Source organism: Electrophorus electricus, chromosome 22 (genome assembly GCF_013358815.1).
Source record: "Electrophorus electricus isolate fEleEle1 chromosome 22, fEleEle1.pri, whole genome shotgun sequence".
NCBI classification, from domain to species: Eukaryota; Metazoa; Chordata; class Actinopteri; order Gymnotiformes; family Gymnotidae; genus Electrophorus; species Electrophorus electricus.
Genome location: NC_049556.1, coordinates 10,802,062 through 10,821,353, shown reverse-complemented (window position 1 = coordinate 10,821,353; position 19,292 = coordinate 10,802,062). Strand labels below are relative to the sequence as shown.

Genomic DNA, 19,292 nt, shown 5'->3' with positions numbered 1-19,292 from the left:
CAGCATAGCGTATGCCGTGGTCGGCACGCTGGTGGGCTTTTCGGCGTTTGTAGTGTGGAGCGTCGCGTACAAGCAGCCATGGACGGTGGCTATGGGCGGACTGTCAGGTAGCCAGCGCACAGACACCAGCGCACCGGCCTGGCCACGATGCCTAAGAGTAGTGTACAATCTCGCGTCCTCTCACATGCAAATAGTAGAACCAAGACTGATCGTCCCTTTTGTTGGACTCTTTCGTGTTGTAACTTGGCGTTGCAGATGCGTCTCGCCTGCCAAATAACTGGCTAGGACAGAGTTTAGCTGTTAGCTCCCGCGGTAAACAGTGCACGCATACCACTATGTTTCCTGTGTTTACATCCTCTGGATAGCCTAGCTACGCGGGATTCCTCCTCCCAGGGGTGATATCGACCTATTGATTAGCTCCGTTTGACAGAGGCAGTAGTCAGGTTACTGTCTGACACGGAAATGGGTTGGCTAGCGTTAGGTGAACTAACAAGGCCTTGCATGGTTATGAAAACTGAAAGCGTGGCGCACAGCATGGGTTTGTGATCGCGTTTGTGATTGCATCTGCAGGCGTGCTGGCGCTCTGGGCCCTGGTTACACACATCATGTACGTCCAGGACTACTGGCGCACCTGGCTGAAGGGACTGCGCTTCTTCATGATGGTCAGTGCGCTTTTCTCCATGCTGGCCGTCGCAGCCTTCGCCACCTTCATGACTCTCGCCATAACGCAGAAGCAAGGTGAGTCGAGGACGTGCGGGTTGGCTGTGCTGTCAGAATAATCGCACTGCTTTGTTTGGTGGAGCTAACTTGTTATCGCTATAGTTTACGTTTTAAAACTAATGGGAGTTGGGCGCCTTGCTAAGACATTACTGAGGTTATTCTAGTGTGGTAAATCTAGTATTTACATGATATTTACTTGGGGAATTGGGCATCGTGTGTAAATTATCATGTGAAATTGTGACTAAGTTTATATTATCTGTGTTCTTTGATCATCTCAAATGTGTAACAACCACCGATGCAAATTAAGATGGTCTCACTTCTTGTTCTTCTCAGCATTATCAGATCCCAACAGTTTTTATCTGTCGTGTGTTTGGAGCTTTGTGACACTGAAGTGGGCCTTTCTCCTGGGTCTGTATTCCTACCGCTACCACCAAGAGTTTGCAGACATCAGCATTCTCAGTGACTTCTGATAGGCTGCTTCTCTGGACCTGAACGGATTTATGTCGTCCAGTTGGTGGCTTTTACCTGCCAGTCAGGAGGTGGGTAGAGACGGATCTTGCGTGCCAAACCGGAATAAGTAGACAGAGGTCTTCTTTCACACTGTTCCTTCTATCACCACAAAACACCACTGACTGACCATTCATCCCTCCCTAAGATACTGTGCTTCTGAATCAGTCCTAGGAAATTTGTATGCATTTCATTCCTGTTACATTTGTTTTCAAATGCAATGTATTTAAAGGAGTAATATTGTGTAAAAGTGTAGTATAAACCCTTAAGACTTGAGAGAGCCTTCATGTGAATGTTGCCAAAGCATTATTCTGTGAAGGCGTCCAATTACTACGAGGGATGGACTTGCTTGGCAGATGTAAGCAAGGAGAATGATCAGAGATTTGCACTTAGCTATATCTAATAGCTTACACAGTGTTATATGGTAATGATTTTCCCATGTTTAATGTGTTTTTTTTTTTTTTTGTGAACACTATTTTCAGTGGTTTTGCCATAATCCATAATTTTATGCATTGACTTTGCATTGACAATTAGCACATCTTAAGCAATACCTTTCAATGCAATTGTATATTTTTGTCATTCGTGGGAACAAAATGGCAACAAAACTCACTACACACCAAATCCTGGCCGCTATTCAAATGTTACATATGTGTTTTGTCACACTAGGACACACACGAGTGCTTTACAGTACTCTTTGACGTCTAGCATTGAAAATATACTTAAATTCAGTTTTTGAAGGCTCTTTCAGAACAGACAAATTTTTTTTATTTTCTTTTGCTGCAGTCCAGTTTCATTGGAGCAAACTGGTGCAATTGTATATTGCAGATGACATTAGAATGTTTAACCTAAGAAATCTGGGCACTAGGAAATGTGGATCTGAATCTATCAAGTCTCTCAGAGGAAGTGTCCTTACACCCACTTTCAGCAAGTAAAACCTCTCTTTAGAAAATGAATGTGATGCATTTTAAAACAAAACAGGTGCAAAATGGGAAGAATGATGACCCTTTGTTTTCTTTTTAAAAGTTATGCTGTGGCTTCAACACAGAGATACAGGTAAAAAAAAAAACTGTTCGAGAATGGTGTAACTTGTATGTGTTTATCATTAAGTAGCCTTAACTGTAGGCAAAAAATGTTGCTAAAATTGGTCAATAAATCATGATATGTCATTTCCATCTATGGAATTGCAGTCTTGCATAGTCTTTTGTGCTATTGCATCTGTGTTGCCATAAGCCATAATGTTTCAAGCGTTTTGGCTTCTGCAGTGAGGTTGTGGTGGTTTTGTGGAAGGAAGAGTAGCAGCCTATCCAGGGTCGGTCACAAAACGATTTCATTTCTATCCAAATGATATCTCTAATAAGCTCTTTGTTGTAAGGCTTTCTCCACATGGTGCTTCTTCTCTGCAGTGCGTGTAGCTAAATGTCTTTCCCTTAACATCCTCTGCTGGGAGTTAAAGGGTTAAGACAGCCCTTGTATTACTCGGAATCCTAGTGGAGCTTGGATTACTGTTCCCAGTTAAGGAAGTTTAAGGAGTTTACTCTTGTACTCAACAGGAGGACCAAATTTGCGTCACTCCTGAGAGTTTTGGGACGATTTCTTACTCTGAGACGCTTAATAAATGCAATGCCTGCTGTATGTATCAAATTTCTCAGAATAAGTGTGCCATTTTAGAAATGTGTTTTGTTTTTTTTTAGGGAGGGTATTATTATTATTATTATTATTATTATTATTATATATTATTATATATTTTTAACATAAATACATTTATGTAGGCAAAGGTTACTCATCCTAAGTGAGTTCTGAGACATTTGATAAATACGAGCCCTAGTCTTTGACACCGCAATGCTATTAGCATGTTCTGAATGGGAAAGAACAGTTGTAACACAACTTCTGTTCAGTGTTATGTCTTCTTTAGGTCAACAAGTATGGTTTTGTTGCTGTACACATAAAGGTCACAATGAAAATAATCTTTTTATCTCCACAATGAATTTAGCCAACTCTATATTTGTCATGTGATTTTTAAATTGTATTTACTTGTGTCCAAGTGCACATAGATCCATTAAAATCTTTTAAAATGTCCAGAATTCGGTGTGGGATTTTATGGAGAGTATTTTGATGGCTGTGAGGAACTGGATTAATGATTCAGTGCTAAAGTCACCAGACCATGTATCGCTCATCTTTATCTAAGCTGATAGTCACTCCTTTGTCAGCGTCTTCCCTTTGGTCAGGTGTCGGCCAACGGTCAGTGATGACCAGTAGTAGGTGTTATCACCAAGTGATTCAACACTGTCACTAAATGTGTAAATGGGGGTGGGTGAGAGAGGTTTAAAATGAAACATTTATTTAATCACGAACATTTAGGGGCAATTCCTAATATTTGAGTCCTACACAAAACCAGGCCATGCTGGGTGACGTTGCAAACAAGGTGAGCATACCAGACCCTGTTTAAGCTCCTCCCAAGGTGTGATTGAACCAGTATAATAAGAGCATGGGAGACATAATGATCTAAAAGCGCATCAAACTTCTGCTTCTCCTAACACCCAAGGCGGATGTTGAGGATCGGTGAACGTTAATGAAACAGGTAAGGGCTTTGTAACTTAATAATTTGGTGTTCCAAGTGTTGCCTGATCAGAAACATTGTACAGTTAATTTTCACAGTGCTAATAGATATGGAATCAGCTGTAAAAGTAATCAAATTGATCTCTTTAATTCCTCTTTTATCTTTTTTTGCATAGTTTTCGTCTTTGTTTCAGAGGTTTGGCACGCGTTTGCTTGCTCATTCAGTTTTATGATGTTTATTCATATTTATTTTTCACGTATTTGCATATGTGTGTGGACCACATATTCTGCGATTAAAAACAATACACATTTGCTTAAGATTCCACACATTTTCTTTAAAGAGCAGTAATTATGGGATTAACCTTTATTTCTAACACATTCACCTGTATGCTTAAACATCAAACAGGGCATTTCAGACCACGCCGTGTAGGCACTGCTCAAACAAATCCTCTCAAGGTCAGATAAGCACCTTGCAGTGTTATACAAAAGAGGTTTTATCAGCGCGAAAGAAAAACAGCTCCTAGACTGACAATCGGACACTGAAGCAAGCCCAGTCCCTCGCCATCGCAGTTTGTTTAGCAAACGTTGCCAGTGTGAATGACACTTTATTATAACAGATACTTATATCTTCACCCTAGTAAACGACCCTGGATCTAGTGAGCATCATGCAACAGGTCCGCCCTCGCTACGCAATAGACCGGCCCGGCTTCTCTCAGAGAGAGTTCGATGAGGAGTTCGAGAGAAAGAGGCGGAGCTTTCCTCTGGGGGACAAAGTGAAAAAAACGTTACGGTAAGTCACCCCGCTGACTGCTGAGTCTGGTGTCATGAGAGGCGGGACATCTGGAGACCGAAGGCGCACACCTTTTCTGATTGGCCGTGTGTTTGGCGTGAGTGGCGCAGGTGCTCTGGGGGACGACTGAGAAGCCTCCTCTTCAGACACCTGCCGGTGCTGGGCTGGCTCCCCAAATACAACGCCAGGCAGAACCTCCTGTGTGATGTCATCAGTGGGGTCAGCGCAGGCACCATCCAGGTCCCGCAGGGTCTGTGGAACATATGCAGTACCTCTTTACCCTTTAAAAGGGTTTAATTTTGGTTTATAATTAGTTCAATAATGGTTGTTAATTAGACCATAAATGCCCTAAAAGGCATTGATAAGCAGCATTACACAGAAAGGCCTGAGCTTTAACAGAACCGATGAATGTGGGCTTACTGGTCATCGTTAGCCTTTTTATGCATGTTATAACTGCTTATTGACAACTTGTTTCGTGTGTTTACAGTCTAAATAATTTAAACAGTTAACAAACTTAATTATTAACCATTCCTAAACCCTTTACAAGGGTAGCCTTACTGTAGAGTGATAGTGTAGCGCAGCAGGACCGGACACCGTGCTCACATTTAGTTTACAGGGATGCCGTGCTCACGTTTAGTTTACAGGGACACACGTTTAGATTACAGGGACACCGTGCTCACGTTTAGATTACAGGGACACCGTGCTCACGTTTAGATTACAGGGACACATTTAGTTGACAGGGACATCGTGCTCACGTTTAGTTTGCAGGGACATGATTAGTTTGCAGGGACACCGTGCTCATCTTTAGTTTACAGGGACACTGTGCTCATACTTAGTTTACAGGGACATGTTTAGTTTACAGGGACACCATGCTCATGCTTAGTTTACAGGGACACGTTTAGTTTACAGGGACGCCGTGCTCACGTTTAGTTCACAGGGACACCACAACCAGATAACCAGAGTGATGATTTTGTTTTGTCAAGTTTAGTTGCTTTTCACTGATCTGATCCAAATCCCTGTGAACTAAACGTGAGTACGGCGTCCCTGTAAACTAAACGTGTCCCTGTAAACTAAATGTGAGCATGGCGTCCCTGTAAACTAATCATGTCCCTGCAAACTAATCGTATCCTGCTTCACAGGGGTTTAATAGTTTAACAGTGTGTGAGAACGGTTACTTCCAGGACTATTCAGATGGAATGTCTGCTGTTTAGGGATGGCCTTTGCTCTGCTGGCCAACCTCCCGCCAGTCAACGGGCTTTATTCCTCCTTCTTTCCTCTCATCCCGTATTTCTTCATGGGCACAGCCCACCAGATGGTGCCAGGTAAGAACTCAAATATTAATCTATTAGATTAGATTATGACATGAGCAAACCAGTGCCTGTACTAATCAAATTCATTGATACATTTATCTTGTGTAATCATTTAAAATGAACAGCATTCTGTTGACCCTCGCACTTCCCATGTGCTAGTGCACCCATTGCATCCGTTAAACAGCCTTTGTTTACACAGCCTTTAGCAATGCTAACAGCATACAAGCACCTCCTATCATGACTGTAACCAGCTTGCTGTAACACTTTATCTGAATAATCTATCCACACTAATACTGAAATGAGTTCATTTGCTCCATTTAGACCGTTTAGATACATTTTCTGAGCAAAACTGAGACTTTTTCCTTCTAATGTTCTAGGTCAAAAGAGAGCACGCAGAAAGGCTTTTAAAAAGTTTCGGTTTATTTGAGACATTATGTAAACTGCTAGGTATGCAGTATGTTTTTTGGGTCCCAGTACATCTCGATGAGACTGGTATCATCTATTGAAGTGATCCCCCCCTCCAGGTACTTTTGCTGTTCTGAGTATCATGGTTGGCATGGTGTGCCTAAGGCTGGCACCTGAGTCCCAGTTCAGCCATTTCAACCACACCCTCAATGCCACCATAGTGGACGAGGAGCGCATGAACCAGGTCCGACTGGCCGTATCGGGCACTTTGGCCTGTCTGACCGCCATCATACAGGTGACCGACCGTGTTCTTTTCTTGATGGACCGGAACGTCGAGAGCTTACCCAGCAAGGCAGGATAAGGAATAATGGATTGTGTTTGCTCCTGGTGTGTGAACAGATTGGTCTTGGCTTCATGCAGTTCGGATTTGTAGCCATATACCTTTCAGAGTCATTCATCAGGGGCTTCATGACAGCCGCCGGGCTACAGATCCTCATATCTGTCCTTAAGTACATCTTTGGCATCACGGTGCCACCATACAGTGGGCCACTGGCAGTTGTTTACGTAAGTATCGTTTTTGTTAGTTGACGTCAGAATATTCATGCCAAGACAACCCACGCTGCAACTGAATATTTAGCACTCCTGGGCAATGGCTGTAACTGTCAGCCTAATGAATGCGTACAAGGGTAAAATACAACAAGTACAAGACCAAGCCTATTTACTTTAGCACTTTTAATTAATGTTCCTTCTTTCTGCATTTCCTTCAAATGCGCTTGGACGGTGTTTTCGTGTGTTCCAGACCCTTATAGACATATGCTGTGGCCTGCCCCATACCAACATAGCCTCTCTGCTGTTTGCCCTGGTCAGCACCGTAGCACTGATCATAGTGAAGGAACTGAGTGCCCGCTACCGTCATAAAGTCCCTTTCCCTCTTCCCATGGAGATCATCATCGTGAGTGACCTGAGCACATGCCGGGGACGGTGACACTACTAGTGACTTATACTTCAAAACGCTGAACATTCGATCCGTGTTGACAGCAGTCTACCATGGGGCCATATCTTGTAAAAGGGGTCCTTTTAATGACCTTTTTGTTGCTGTTCTTTTGCAGGTGGTGGTAGCCACAGCCATCTCTGGACCACTGGACTTGCCTCAGAAATATCATATGGACATAGTAGGAGAAATCCCACTGGGGTGAGGAACTGGGGTGGGGTTTAGGTCAACTGCAGGCGCCTTGACGTGAGCCCCATAGTAAAAGCTTTGCTTTACTGTGCCAAGGTCCAGCTAGTCTCCTCGTTTCAGATTCCCGGCCCCGATTCTGCCGACCGTGACCGAGTGGGGGGACATGTTGAGTACAGCCTTCTCCCTCGCCATAGTTGGATATGTCATCAACCTCGCCATGGGCAGGACGCTGGCTGCCAAGCATGGCTACGACGTGGACCCCAATCAGGTATGTGTTTGTAGGGCACGTGGAAATATGAAAATGATTGCTCGATTAGTTACATAAAAACAGACTTTTGACGTTTTGTAAAGCATGGCAGCAACTTGTTTGGTTTCCCGATTAACAGGAAATGCTGGCGTTGGGCTTCAGTAACTTCCTGGGCGGATTTTTTAAGATCCATGTCATCTGCTGTGCTCTCTCTGTCACGCTGGCTGTCGACAGCGCAGGAGGCTCTTCACAGGTGAGGACATTCCCAGATCCTGCCGCTAACACCTGTCCCAGTTGCACTGTATTGTGAGATTCAAAACAATGCTCTGTGCTTTTATCAGAGCCAGATGTTGGTTCTTTGGTAATCTCAGCTAATGACAATATTAATTTTCAGTTTTCCAGCTTGTGTGTTATGCTTGTGGTGATGATCACCATGCTAGCTCTGGGAACCTATCTAAAACCCCTCCCCAAGGTAGGAATGATCATCGACATTCCAGCACTTCCTTCCGCATTAAACATCTTACACACTCATTTCCCTGTTGTTCTAAGATACAAGGGCTGACTGGTGGTATTTTTAATCTGTAGTCCGTGCTGGGAGCACTAATAGCTGTTAATCTAAAGAACACACTGCTGCAGCTCTCGGACCCATATTACCTGTGGAAGAAGAACAAACTAGACTGTGTGAGTTGTTCTGTGTCTACCGCAAACACAGCAGTGCCCTGACAGGTAACCTCGAGTAACACCCGAGCAAACAATTCAGCAGTTCAGCAGGTAATTGACTTCAGGCCTGCAGGGTTGTGTCTGTATGAACATGGAGGCGTCATAGGCTTTGTTTGGCTCTGGAGCTGGGACCACCTGTGGGCTATCACAGACTGCTTGTCTGCCTTTCCCCTGCAGTGTGTGTGGCTTGTGTCCTTCTTGGCCACCTTCTTCCTGAGCCTGCCTTTTGGCGTTGCCACCGGGGTGGGTTTCTCTATCCTGGTAGTGGTTTTCCAGACTCAGTTGTAAGTGACACCTGAACCAAATTCAATTTCCATCCAATACCTTCAAAGATTGTAATGCACTGTTATTGTCAAGGTCATGGTAAATAATACGGTGTTTGGTGGTGATGTGTGTGGGCACTAGTCGCAATGGCTCAGAAGTGGCTCAGATCATGGACACAGATCTGTACAAGAACCCCAAGGTCTATAATAAGGTAATGATAATAGTAAGATAATGACTCGGAGCTCTGGGCTCCATGTCACTAGGTTATTACCTGCTGGTGAAACGTAATGTCCTGGTTGATGCTCCATAGTGAAGATGTCACTGTTTTGCATTTCTGTCCAGGTGAAACTTCTTGAAGGTGTGAAAATAATGAGCTACTGCTCACCCCTTTACTTTGCCAATGCAGAGATCTTTCGACGAAAGGTCATCAAAAAAGTAGGTTGAAAGTAACCTGAGAATTGTGGGAAACCTATTTCTACATTCTCTACAGTTCTCATCAAACAGTGTCCATCCCTTTAAAAGAGCTTATCTCATAGTTTTCAGTTTATTGCAATGGGTTTTTACCCAGGATGCATAGCAACTCAGAAAAGCATTTTACATGTTGATGTTTTTGTTTGTATTATGTTGTGGCTGGCAGACTGGACTAGACCCTGGCAAGGTTCTTCTGGCCAGAAAGAAATTTCTGAAGAAACAGCAGGAGAAAGAGGCACGTGAACTAAAAGCCATGCAAGACCAGCAGAAGAAAGAGGCCATGAGAAGGAAAATGAGCTCGCTGGTTACGATGAAGAGTCAGGTTCACAATCTCTGCTTGTATCTACTACTGGAGAAGCCAACATTGAAAATCTTTAAACATTCATGTTCCAAAGAATATAAGAGTGAAAACCAAAAAACCCCCATTTGTACAGATTATCACATATTTAAAGCACTGGGTTCTTAAAGGTTCTTGTCTGTAATATCTCATTTGAAGGGTGAGGTTGAAGTGTCATGCATTGCCCATTCCACTTTCAGACCATTTCACAAATTGATCTGCAGAGCGATTTTGACTCCAACGGCGCAGCCAGCGCTGACGTCCCCACGAGTTACGTCAACCCCTGCTGCGACATCACTGGCTCCTTTGACCAGTTACCAGGCGCGCCCCCCGTTACCATGGAGATGCAACCCATGCCCTTTCATACTCTCATACTGGACCTAGGAGGAGTCTGCTTCATTGACCTGATGGGGACTAAAGTTATTACCAAGGTAAATGATGTGCGTGATATAACTATTATAATGTCATGACGCAGAGAAAATAATGGCTGCAAATCTATTCAGATAATGCTGGCCATATGCTAAGGAATGCTTGCAGCTTCCAACAACGGCACCTCTATAGGGGAAAGATCTCCTTCCAGATAAAAATAAAAACATATCAAAATTATCATTAGATTTTGCACTGTGTATAATAGTGTCTAATACTTTGTTGTTTAATCTTGCCTACGAAAAGTATTTTGGGTATAAAAGGTCCTGTATAAATGCCATAAATGTAAATGTGTAAAGACTGCTGTTATTAAATTTACATAGTTGACATTATATTTTTCACATTTCTCTCCTGTAATGTACAACTGTGCGGTGGAACCCTGTAATAATCACTAAAACTATCCCAGCTGACATTGTGATCTGTAATTACTCTCCTCCAGATGATCAACACTTACAGCATGCTGGGGATCCGTCTGTATTTAGCCAATGTTCAAGGTGAGAGGCTTTCTTTAATCTGCGGCAGATCCCAGAACAGTGAGTGGGGCTACCCTGCGCAGCACTTGTAGGACGTTTGGGGTGTTGCCATGATTGCGATCTTGATCATTTAGTTTACCTGTTGGTTTTACTTTAAAAAAAACAAAAAACACTGAAGGACATTTTGTACAACTAATGGCTATTTTAAAATGGCTCTATGTTAAAACGGCTATTAGAGGTAGTGGTGTCTCAGTGGTTAAGGTACTCGACTAGTACTCAGAAGGTTGCCACCACCACCAAGCTGCATTAGTGAAACTGATTTGGTTTAATTCATCACAAACACAAGACTTGTGCGTGTCAACATGCTGCAGTGACAGCTCATAATGGAAGACTGGCAAGCCCTTCATGCAACACAATGAGTTGTTTGTGTTAGATTTGTAAATTACATGAATGACATTTGCTGTGTAAATAAGATTGGTACTGCAGGATCTGTGGTAATGATATTTGGGAGATTTACACAGAAAGTCAGGCAGTAGGCAAAGTGTCCCAGGCTGTTTCAAATTAATTAAATTGTTATTTGTGTTTGTGTGCGTGTGTGTGTGTGTGTGTGTGTGTGCGTGCGTGCGTGTGCGCGTGTGTGCGTGCGTGCGTGTGTGTGCATGTGTGCGCACGCACCCGTGCACATGCGTGTTGCTGTAGCTCAGGTTCTGGAGGAGCTGGAGTCAGGAGGCGTGTTTGAGGAGAGCTGTATCACCACTAGTGACCTGTTCCTCTCTGTACATGACGCAGTGCTGTTTGCCCAGAGCAAGTCCCCCACTCCCAGCGCTGCGGGGGAAGTAAGTCATAGGGGCGAATGCAAGGACAGGGAAGTTTGCTTTTTTTTCCCGTGGATATATTTATCAAACCTTATCAACATGAGTCATGAGCAAACATGCGCCTCAAACCTGAGGAAATTTGGTACGAGACACATGAAAGCAATTCATTCACATTTCACCCCTGTTGTTTAAGCAGGGTGGATTAAAGTTAGCGGCACCGAATCACTGTGTCTGCAGAGTCTTTGTGTGTGTGTCTGTTGACTGCAGGCAGAAAGGCAGAAGATAAAGCTGGCATTTGATATACAGGAAGAGGATGGAGACCTGGAGCAGGTAGAGGAAGAGAGGAGTAATAGAGAGTGATGATGGTGGAGTTGGGTGTTAAAGACTAACGTGGGATTCCTCTTCTCCTTTCCTGACAGGAACTCTTCTGAGAGGTTCATGGGAGACCCAGCTGGTGATGAAAACCTTGGCAGAACTGCTGCGTGTTTAATTCTTTTTGAAGGTCATTCAGGCGAATGCACCAAGGATTGTATTGTATGAATTGAATGCGGATCTCCACGTTTAAGAATGCACTGTTGGAAGCAGACTTCTGTAGTGTCTGAAGTGAGGTCTAGAAACATGTAACTGCTCACAAATACCAGGAGTGTTTCACATACACTGATCGTCCTGTTTCTGCACTGTACACCAGACCGTCTTTGATGAGTATTATTTAAATGTGGTCATGTACTTCATCTAACCACCAGCAGAGGGCAGAAAGCCCCTCTCTCTGATTTTAAGTAAACAATAAAGGAAACCTTCTCCGAGGAAGGCGATAATTGGTACCCGAGGACACTACAGAACTCTCCATCACTGGACATAATGTCATTCACACTCACACCATGACACATTTTTAGGGTAGCCAAGTTTGACCTAACCATGTTTTTAGACTGCGGGAGTGAACCAGCGAATCCATTCAGGAAGTGCAAGCTCAGGGGCAGGCTTCACGCTGCACAGCTAAAGCACCCAAATCTGAGAATATTACACAGATGAGCTCAGATTTGCTCCACAGTGTGTAGATGTACGAGATTCTAGTGGGATTAGACAATGTGCTGTATGCAACTGATGCTTGTAAAAATGTCTTTTCAACCACATGACTAACCGGGGTAAAATGGATATCAAAACATAAACAACTAAGAAACCATCAGATCAATTCAGGAAATAAAACGGAGTTTTTGATTATTAATCTATATTTTTCTATTGAAGAGTCTACAGTGTACGCTGTACGTTTGCTGGGTTATGTCGCCCTCTATTGTCACACGCAAGAGTGAGCAGACTATATTTACATTTATGGCATTTAGCTGACGCTTTTATCCAAAGCGCCTCACCATTATGACTGAGTACAACTAGAGCAACTGAGGGTTAAGTACCTTAACCACTGAGCTACCACTACCACTGCATATTGAGCTGTCAGTCAAAATCAGACGTTGTCCATGTGGTGGGATGGTTTTAAACCCAAACACTTTATATTCACTCAATTTACACATCGATATAAGAAAAATGTCATATATATATATATATATATATATATATATATATATATATATATATATATATATATATATATATATATATATATATATATATATATAAGACATATACTATAGGGTAACAAGTAGCAAAGCGGGTCAAATTTCTGACATATTGTTAAAGTTTTATGATTACTTTTATATTATGTAAATTATTTACGCAGAAAAAAGTATCTTATTATTTCATTCGTGTTGAGAACCCTGACATTAGCCCAGTGCAGTGTGCGCACAGCGTTGCAGTAAACACAGGAAAAACACAAGCGCAGATCAGACACTCGTACAGGATGTGGGGAGTGCTGCTACTTTATTTTATTAGGAGGCATGCGTTGCAGTTTCAGCCCGTTGCAGATGCTGTCGTCTCCAAAGCACATCCAAGCAATGAAGCTCGCTGTAGGTAAGGACACCGGGAAGGGTTCTTCTGGTTAGCAGCACGGCTGGGGATTAGGCCGATGTTCCAGGAGTTTGCTCGGTGTAAAAGCGCTCCCAACGGCCCGTTCTTCTAAGATTCTACTTTTCTTTACCGTGGCCGATTCAGTAATCTTTTTTTTGGGGAAAGAAAACCATCTTGCTTCTTATTATTGTAATAAGGTTTATTTGCATTGTTGTTTATTTTTTGTTCATGGATATAAATTATATGCACATAAACACCTACTGCACAGTTAAATAGGTGAGTTAAAGACTTATACTAAAGACTTATGCTGTATGTAGGGCTTATTGAGACTACACCCCAAATACCTAAATATTAACTATTATAATTAAACTATTATAATTAACTATTATAACTAAACTATTATAATTAACTATTATAATCTGATAAAAATGGCACATGAATGATGATTGATGGACTGGATGTGTGAATGTATGTTATTTGAATTGTACATGGAGAGTTACAGATGTTTGAAACTTTACTGTATATTCATTGGTAACACCGACTGCAGCTGAGATGCACTGCTGGCAAGAGAGAAGTTATGATCGTGCATGTTACAGGAAATGTTTTGCGTGTGGAAAGAGGTCAGAGAGCAGAAACCCGTGGCTACGGTTTTAGAAGCCTTTGCATTCGATGTAGGCCATTGCCGGCTCTCTCGTAGTTCACCATGATGTGGGCTTTGCTTTCTTTCTCTTGTATGTTGTTGTTGTTTTTTTAAACTGTGGCTGAAGAGAATGTCAGAGAACAACACCTACACAAACAGTGCAGTATTCTGCTATTGCGCATGGAATTAAGACTTCTACCTCCTCCCTGGACGCGGTTTAGTTTGGTGGTTTTGCATTTGAAATGAGTAACTCAGGAGAAGTATTGCAATATTCAGCATTTCCTCTTCTCTCTCCTCAGTGCTTGCCTGCGTGTGCCTGATGTCAGCAGGTGAGTCCTGGCGCTGACACGTTCTGTGACGTGACCCTAATGAGGTCCGCTCTTCTCCTTACCTTGACATGCGGCGGTGTGCATGCTTAGAAAAGACGGCTAATTTGACCGAAACACTTGTGCGGCCCTTTCCAGTGCCCCGCAAGCATTTCCAAAGCGTCTTATCATAAGAGTGATGTAAGGTACAGCGTACTCGATCTTACTTACATACTTAAGCCGGGCTTATCCTAGGTCAGACAACGTGTTTCCCATGAACGTTTTCTTTTCCACGTGCACTAATCCGTGGTTAGATTAGCTGGGTTCTTAGCAGCTATAATAGGATGTGCTGTGGTTCCTCACCTACGCTGCAGCTGCTCGGGGGGATTCCACCGTGGCCTGCTATGTGGACGGGTCTGCGCAGGGCCTGTCCCTGCATCCCTCCGTGTGCACGCATGTCATCCTCGCCTCTGCCACTATCGATAACGACTCCGCCTTCGCCTTCAGACCTGATGCCGACGTTAGCTGCACCTCACCGAGCGCACTGAAACGCAGGTCCGCATCGCCAAAATAAATGTCTTCAATTATCTGAGGGAAAAGTCCTGAGTAGAATAAATCTGTATACATTTTCTGATGCTCTGACAATTTTTAAGATGCTATGCTATATTAATGGCCAACACTGTGCACTGTATAGTACATGTAAACTGGCAATCCACCAACCCCATTACCAACTGAATACCAGCTAAGATACCATATTGTTCTGTCCTATTCTCAGTTATTGATTATTCTATTGTGTAGAGGTTTGTACATCTTATTGAACAGTGTTGTGGACAATGCATTGCATTTACTGGCCAGTTGCACTGTCCTTAGGAACCCTGGTCTGAAGACTCTGCTTGGCCTGGAGGTCAGCCACTCAAGGTATTCTGAGTCATCAGTTAAGGAGATTAATCTCCCTTGTCACTTCCTGCATATGCCCTTATATGGTAACCACCTCTGCTTTGTAGGTTGCAGATGCTGACCCAAAAACCGGGCAGTCTGGATAACTTTACTGCCTCCACACTGAAATACCTGAAGGAGAAGAATTATGACGGCCTGGAGCTCATGTGGGTGGAGAACCCAGTCTCTGATGAACGTCCCAGGACAACGGAGGCTCTCACGGGTCTTCTCAAGGCAAGACGAGACATCATCCTGCGATGACTTTCAGAGGCGACCTAAAATCAAAAGAGGCCCTTGTTAGCTAACTTTGTGAAGCTCAAGTCCTTGTTCATGGGGGCATTGATTAGCATCAGAGCATTTGATAAAGCATATTCCCAGTTTGTACATGACAACAAAATACAACCAAATCTAATCCTTACAACAAAATCCAATCATTTAAGACTGCCTCTAAAATGTCATCTGATTTTTGGCCGTCACCAAAGCTGGACAGTTGAGGAACATTAATATTAACCAATAATATCATGTCATTTTCCATCTCCCACCCCCATTACCGCCAATCGTGTTGGACTGAAGTCGAAACATCAGATACCGCCACACCATAATGTGGCGTCTTTCAGGTCGGGGTAAAACTCCGTAATTTCTAAAAGTCCTTAACTTGGCATGTTTCCTCCAGGAACTGAGGGAGCGAATTAAAGAAGACACTGGTGAGGGGTCGTCGCGTCTTTCTGTATCTCTTCTGGATCTCAGGGGTGACATCACCACCCACAACGACACTGGGACCTGGGCCCAGTAAGTGGAGATGCAAGACTCCACGTTGAAGATTCCATGCGTTATTCCTGTTCCAATTTTGTATTTGGCAGGAATTTACTTTAGTGTTCATAGCAGAGTGACAGACAGAGGAACAATGCCATGCTGTCGGACAGTGCCAGTTTTAAGTAAATATCTCAAATAGCTTGTTTCAGTTTTTTGTTTTTGCTTGGTTTTTTCTGTCTTTTAGGTATGCTGATTTTATCTCCCTGCTACCATCCAGCCTTGAATATGAAGACTCTCAGATTGTAAGTCTTCTGGGTTGTTTACGCTCGCCATTTACTTCCCGTTTCTTATTGATTGAACTGTTTCACCCATTAGCCTGCTCTCTAATCAATGGCTGTGATTATGTTTAATATGATCAGTGTCATTCTGTTACTTCACAGGACCGCATGCTGGTGTTCTTGCAAGGATTTCAGCTCCAAAAGGTTCTCCTGGCTTTGCCCGCGTTTGGATGGAAGCTCTCGGAGACCGGGGCGGTCGAGAAGACGGCAGAACAAACCCAAGGACCTGGGCTGCTGATGGCCAAACAGGTAACCTGAGCGGACGTCAGATGGCCGGCTCAGGGAGGGTTTAGGCGAGGTGCTTCAGAACGGTCCGTTCCGTCTTCCTCGTGACGAAGAGGCTGTGCTCTCCTCCCCCTCAGGTCTGTCAGGCCATTAAGAGTGGAGAAACGTTCAAGACCTTAACGCAACTCGAGAGTGCCCAAGGCCTCAGAGAAGAGGTGAGTTTGGGGCACTGGGAGTGTAGAACATGAATACTGCTGGTTTTATTCCCACAGACAGTGGCTCTAGAGATCTTCTTAAGGTCATTTGTTAATGGACTCAAGCATGCGGAATGGTGTAATTCCACAGTGACTTGTGCTGTAACGGGACGTTTGCAGGTGTCATGGCTGCTACGGAAGGGGATTGGCGGCGTCGGGGTTGTTGCGCTAGACGCCGGAAACTTCGCTGACTCCCAGTGTCTCAACCTGACCGAAAGTGACAAGACGATTCTCAAGTCCAAACTGATTGCTGTGTCTTCTCGTCATCATCCCGGCTCCCGGCGTAGACATCATCGTCATCGTCATCGTCATCTTCATCATCGTCTTCATCATCAACTGGAGCTTCAGCAACCTAGACACGATGACTCGTCATTGGACAGTAGCAGCTCTGGTCATTGTCGTCATAGACACCACCAACATGGTCCCGGTTACCATGGTCACTCTCACCACGGTCGTTCTCACATAGGACATGGTCACGGTCGTCATGGACACGGTCGTCATGGTCACTGCGGTCATGGTCACCATGGCTATGAGGGCCATGCTCTGAGCTAATAAAGTAATCTGGCTACGATCGTCAACTTAAAAGTGCAGAAAATTGAAAACAGAGAGAAGGGGGTCCATGCAGACTGATGTCAACAGCCACTCTCCTGCCGACTCCGTGTCCAGTAACTTCAGACATGCTCATCAAATATATTATTCCATTATTATGATTTAAGATGTGTCTGCTAAGGCAAGTCTTCTAGTGCATGCATGAAAAAGGTCTCACTTCTGTTGAGTACAGAAATAACTTTGTATTTTGTTTGCTTAATAATAAATCAATGCTGTGCTATAAAGTAAATAGTAACTGCCTGAAGTATCTGAAATGTATTGATTTTGTTGAATTTTGATGTGTGTGTGTGTGTGTGTGTGTGTGTGTGTTGTTTGTCCATTCCCGTGCGCATGGTCAGTGTTTGGACTTATCTAGCACCTGACCCCATTTCCTCTCTCTAATCCCTGTGTGATCAAAATAAAACTCATTCCGGGACACCAATTATGACACCAATTCCTCAAAAAATGCCATTAAACAGCCACGGACGGTGCGCTCAGTGCAATACCCTCATAGGGTAGGGGAGTGTATGTGCGCGGAGTAGCAGGTGCACGCAGGCTAGGGGCTCTCAGCTCAGTCATGCTTAATGCATGAATAGATTTATGAGGCTATTACTTATCCACCCCGAGATATTTCACACGTGTGTGTGTGTGTGTGCACGTGTGCGTGTGAGCGCACACCTGGTCCGCAGGCTGCCCGCGGCTGTGGAGCCCAGTGGTGTGGGGGCCGATTACAGGGATCCCACAGCCTTTGGCTCTAATTGGGAGCACTGGGAAAGACCGTGAAATGATGTGCCATTTCGCTCATCCGTGTGCCGCGCCGTTGTGCATGGGCTAGCTTGGCAGCGGTGCTAGCTGCACGCCGTCGGACGGGCTTGGAGCGCGAAGCATGTGGTACTGGAGGGAGTTGTTTGTGTTTCTATGTGTCTGTTTACTTTTCGCTTCGATCTTTGTGTGTGCGTATGAGGGTTTGTCTGCATGCACTTTGAAACACTCTGAGAGGTTGGCTGGTCTATTTAGTTGTTTTTTCCGGTCTCTGACATATCTCTTAGATGGATGTGACAGACAGGATGTGTGTGCTGATCACATGATCAATTGTGTGTAACAACTTCAGTGAGTGTTCCCAGATATGAGCAGATGGGTGTGTGTTGATGGATGTGTGCTGACTACCACACCGTAGAAACACCAAATCACAGCTTCCTGTCTCTCTCCCCTATATCTATTAGCCGAACTCTAATTCACCACTTGTTTTGCGGTCGGTGAAGTAATCATAAAATAATGCTAAAAAAAGTCCTGCCAGCTTACAGGAGGGAGACATTGTCGAATGCTACAAAGTAGACTACAGCTTTTTTTGTGTGTGAACTGATTGTATTTAAATTCAGGGACTGCCTCACCCCCGAGATTAAAGTCCAAAATAGTGCTTAGTTGTTAAAATTGAATCCATTGTTCTACTCTCTCTGACTTACCAAGACTTTTTTGAAAAGCAGAGCTTTTGTGCGAATCCATTGTTCCGGCGCTTCCGATTTTCATGTGATACGTTTTGTTGATAAAGTCCTTTGCAGCGACCTCTCATTAAAATGGAAATTCCAATTGGGGCACTTAAAGTGGCGGCCCGGGAGCCGGCCAGCTTCGAGCTGGCCATCAGGAACGCGCCGTCGGTGCTGGCGCGGAGTTCCGGTGAATGACTCATCCCCACGCATCCGCATGGATGACAAACAACCCGACCCCACTTCCAGAACCATATAAAATGACTGTCCGACAGTGATCAACTGGCACGATTAATCTTGTGCAATCTATTGTGTTTCACTTAATGAACAAGTTTACGTGGTAGAGGAGCCATAAATCTCAGGCCAGATGCCCGAGTGTTGTGGAACGGCGCGCGGTTTGTACACAGACCGGGCGCACTGCTGGCCACTGATGGCTAATATTAATTAATGTTGTCCATTGTCTCAGTCTGCTGGTCCAATGGCAATTGCAAATGTTTCAAGAACTGCCCAGTTGATTAATTTAAGCATAAAATCACAGAGGACACTTCTGCTGGGGATGGTTAATTACTTAATGTCCAATTAAGCCACTGGG

General features: G+C 44.0%; 3 protein-coding genes across 5 annotated transcripts in view; all 3 read left to right on the top strand.

Annotated features, from left to right (window-relative positions):
- slc48a1a (solute carrier family 48 member 1a) overlaps positions 1–2,408 on the top strand; it is a 2,560-nt gene extending 152 nt beyond the window's left edge. The window contains exons 1-3 of the mRNA XM_027008468.2: positions 1–107; positions 571–738; positions 1,054–2,408. The exon at positions 1–107 is cut by the window's left edge and continues 152 nt beyond it. Of these exons, the coding sequence (XP_026864269.2) occupies positions 1–107; positions 571–738; positions 1,054–1,190 (412 nt within the window). The 3' untranslated portion in view covers positions 1,191–2,408. The remainder of the gene's footprint in view (positions 108–570; positions 739–1,053) is intronic.
- A 976-nt stretch (positions 2,409–3,384) lies between these two features.
- On the top strand, positions 3,385–12,722 carry LOC113576410 (solute carrier family 26 member 9). 3 transcript variants are annotated; one of them, XM_035521333.1, is made up of 20 exons: positions 3,385–4,573; positions 4,684–4,823; positions 5,785–5,895; positions 6,408–6,583; positions 6,688–6,852; positions 7,088–7,240; positions 7,398–7,480; positions 7,589–7,736; positions 7,855–7,968; positions 8,110–8,187; positions 8,301–8,396; positions 8,613–8,719; positions 8,841–8,910; positions 9,042–9,134; positions 9,337–9,492; positions 9,732–9,938; positions 10,373–10,427; positions 11,106–11,242; positions 11,489–11,551; positions 11,641–12,722. In XM_035521333.1, the coding sequence occupies exons 1-20, from the start codon at positions 4,449–4,451 to the stop codon at positions 11,650–11,652; spliced, it is 2,289 nt and encodes a 762-aa protein (XP_035377226.1). In that variant the 5' UTR covers positions 3,385–4,448; the 3' UTR covers positions 11,653–12,722. The 3 variants fall into 3 exon arrangements, with proteins under 3 accessions (XP_035377226.1, XP_026864270.2, XP_035377228.1); XM_027008469.2 differs by having other exon boundaries at positions 9,708–9,938; XM_035521335.1 differs by lacking the exons at positions 11,489–11,551; positions 11,641–12,722 and having other exon boundaries at positions 9,708–9,938; positions 11,111–11,236.
- A 306-nt stretch (positions 12,723–13,028) lies between these two features.
- Positions 13,029–17,466, top strand: hrct1 (histidine rich carboxyl terminus 1). Its single transcript, XM_027008458.2, has 10 exons — positions 13,029–13,180; positions 14,117–14,146; positions 14,497–14,677; positions 14,993–15,040; positions 15,127–15,292; positions 15,732–15,847; positions 16,056–16,113; positions 16,252–16,398; positions 16,512–16,589; positions 16,749–17,466. Exons 1-10 carry the CDS (start codon positions 13,108–13,110, stop codon positions 17,178–17,180), a joined length of 1,329 nt encoding a protein of 442 aa, XP_026864259.2. The 5' UTR covers positions 13,029–13,107; the 3' UTR covers positions 17,181–17,466.
- The last annotated feature ends 1,826 nt before the right edge of the window (positions 17,467–19,292 follow it).

Excerpts from the sequence above, each read along its gene's own strand:
- LOC113576410 (XM_027008469.2), top strand. The coding sequence starts at position 4,449 with ATGCAACAGGTCCGCCCTCGCTACGCAATAGACCGGCCCGGCTTCTCT. Across the intron at positions 7,969-8,109 it reads GCGCAGGAGGCTCTTCACAG|TTTTCCAGCTTGTGTGTTAT; the intron begins GTGAGGACATTC and ends ATTAATTTTCAG. Across the intron at positions 9,493-9,707 it reads TGGTTACGATGAAGAGTCAG|ACCATTTCACAAATTGATCT; the intron begins GTTCACAATCTC and ends TTCCACTTTCAG.
- hrct1 (XM_027008458.2), top strand. The coding sequence starts at position 13,108 with ATGCGTTGCAGTTTCAGCCCGTTGCAGATGCTGTCGTCTCCAAAGCAC. Across the intron at positions 14,678-14,992 it reads CCGAGCGCACTGAAACGCAG|GAACCCTGGTCTGAAGACTC; the intron begins GTCCGCATCGCC and ends CACTGTCCTTAG. Across the intron at positions 16,590-16,748 it reads CCCAAGGCCTCAGAGAAGAG|GTGTCATGGCTGCTACGGAA; the intron begins GTGAGTTTGGGG and ends GGACGTTTGCAG.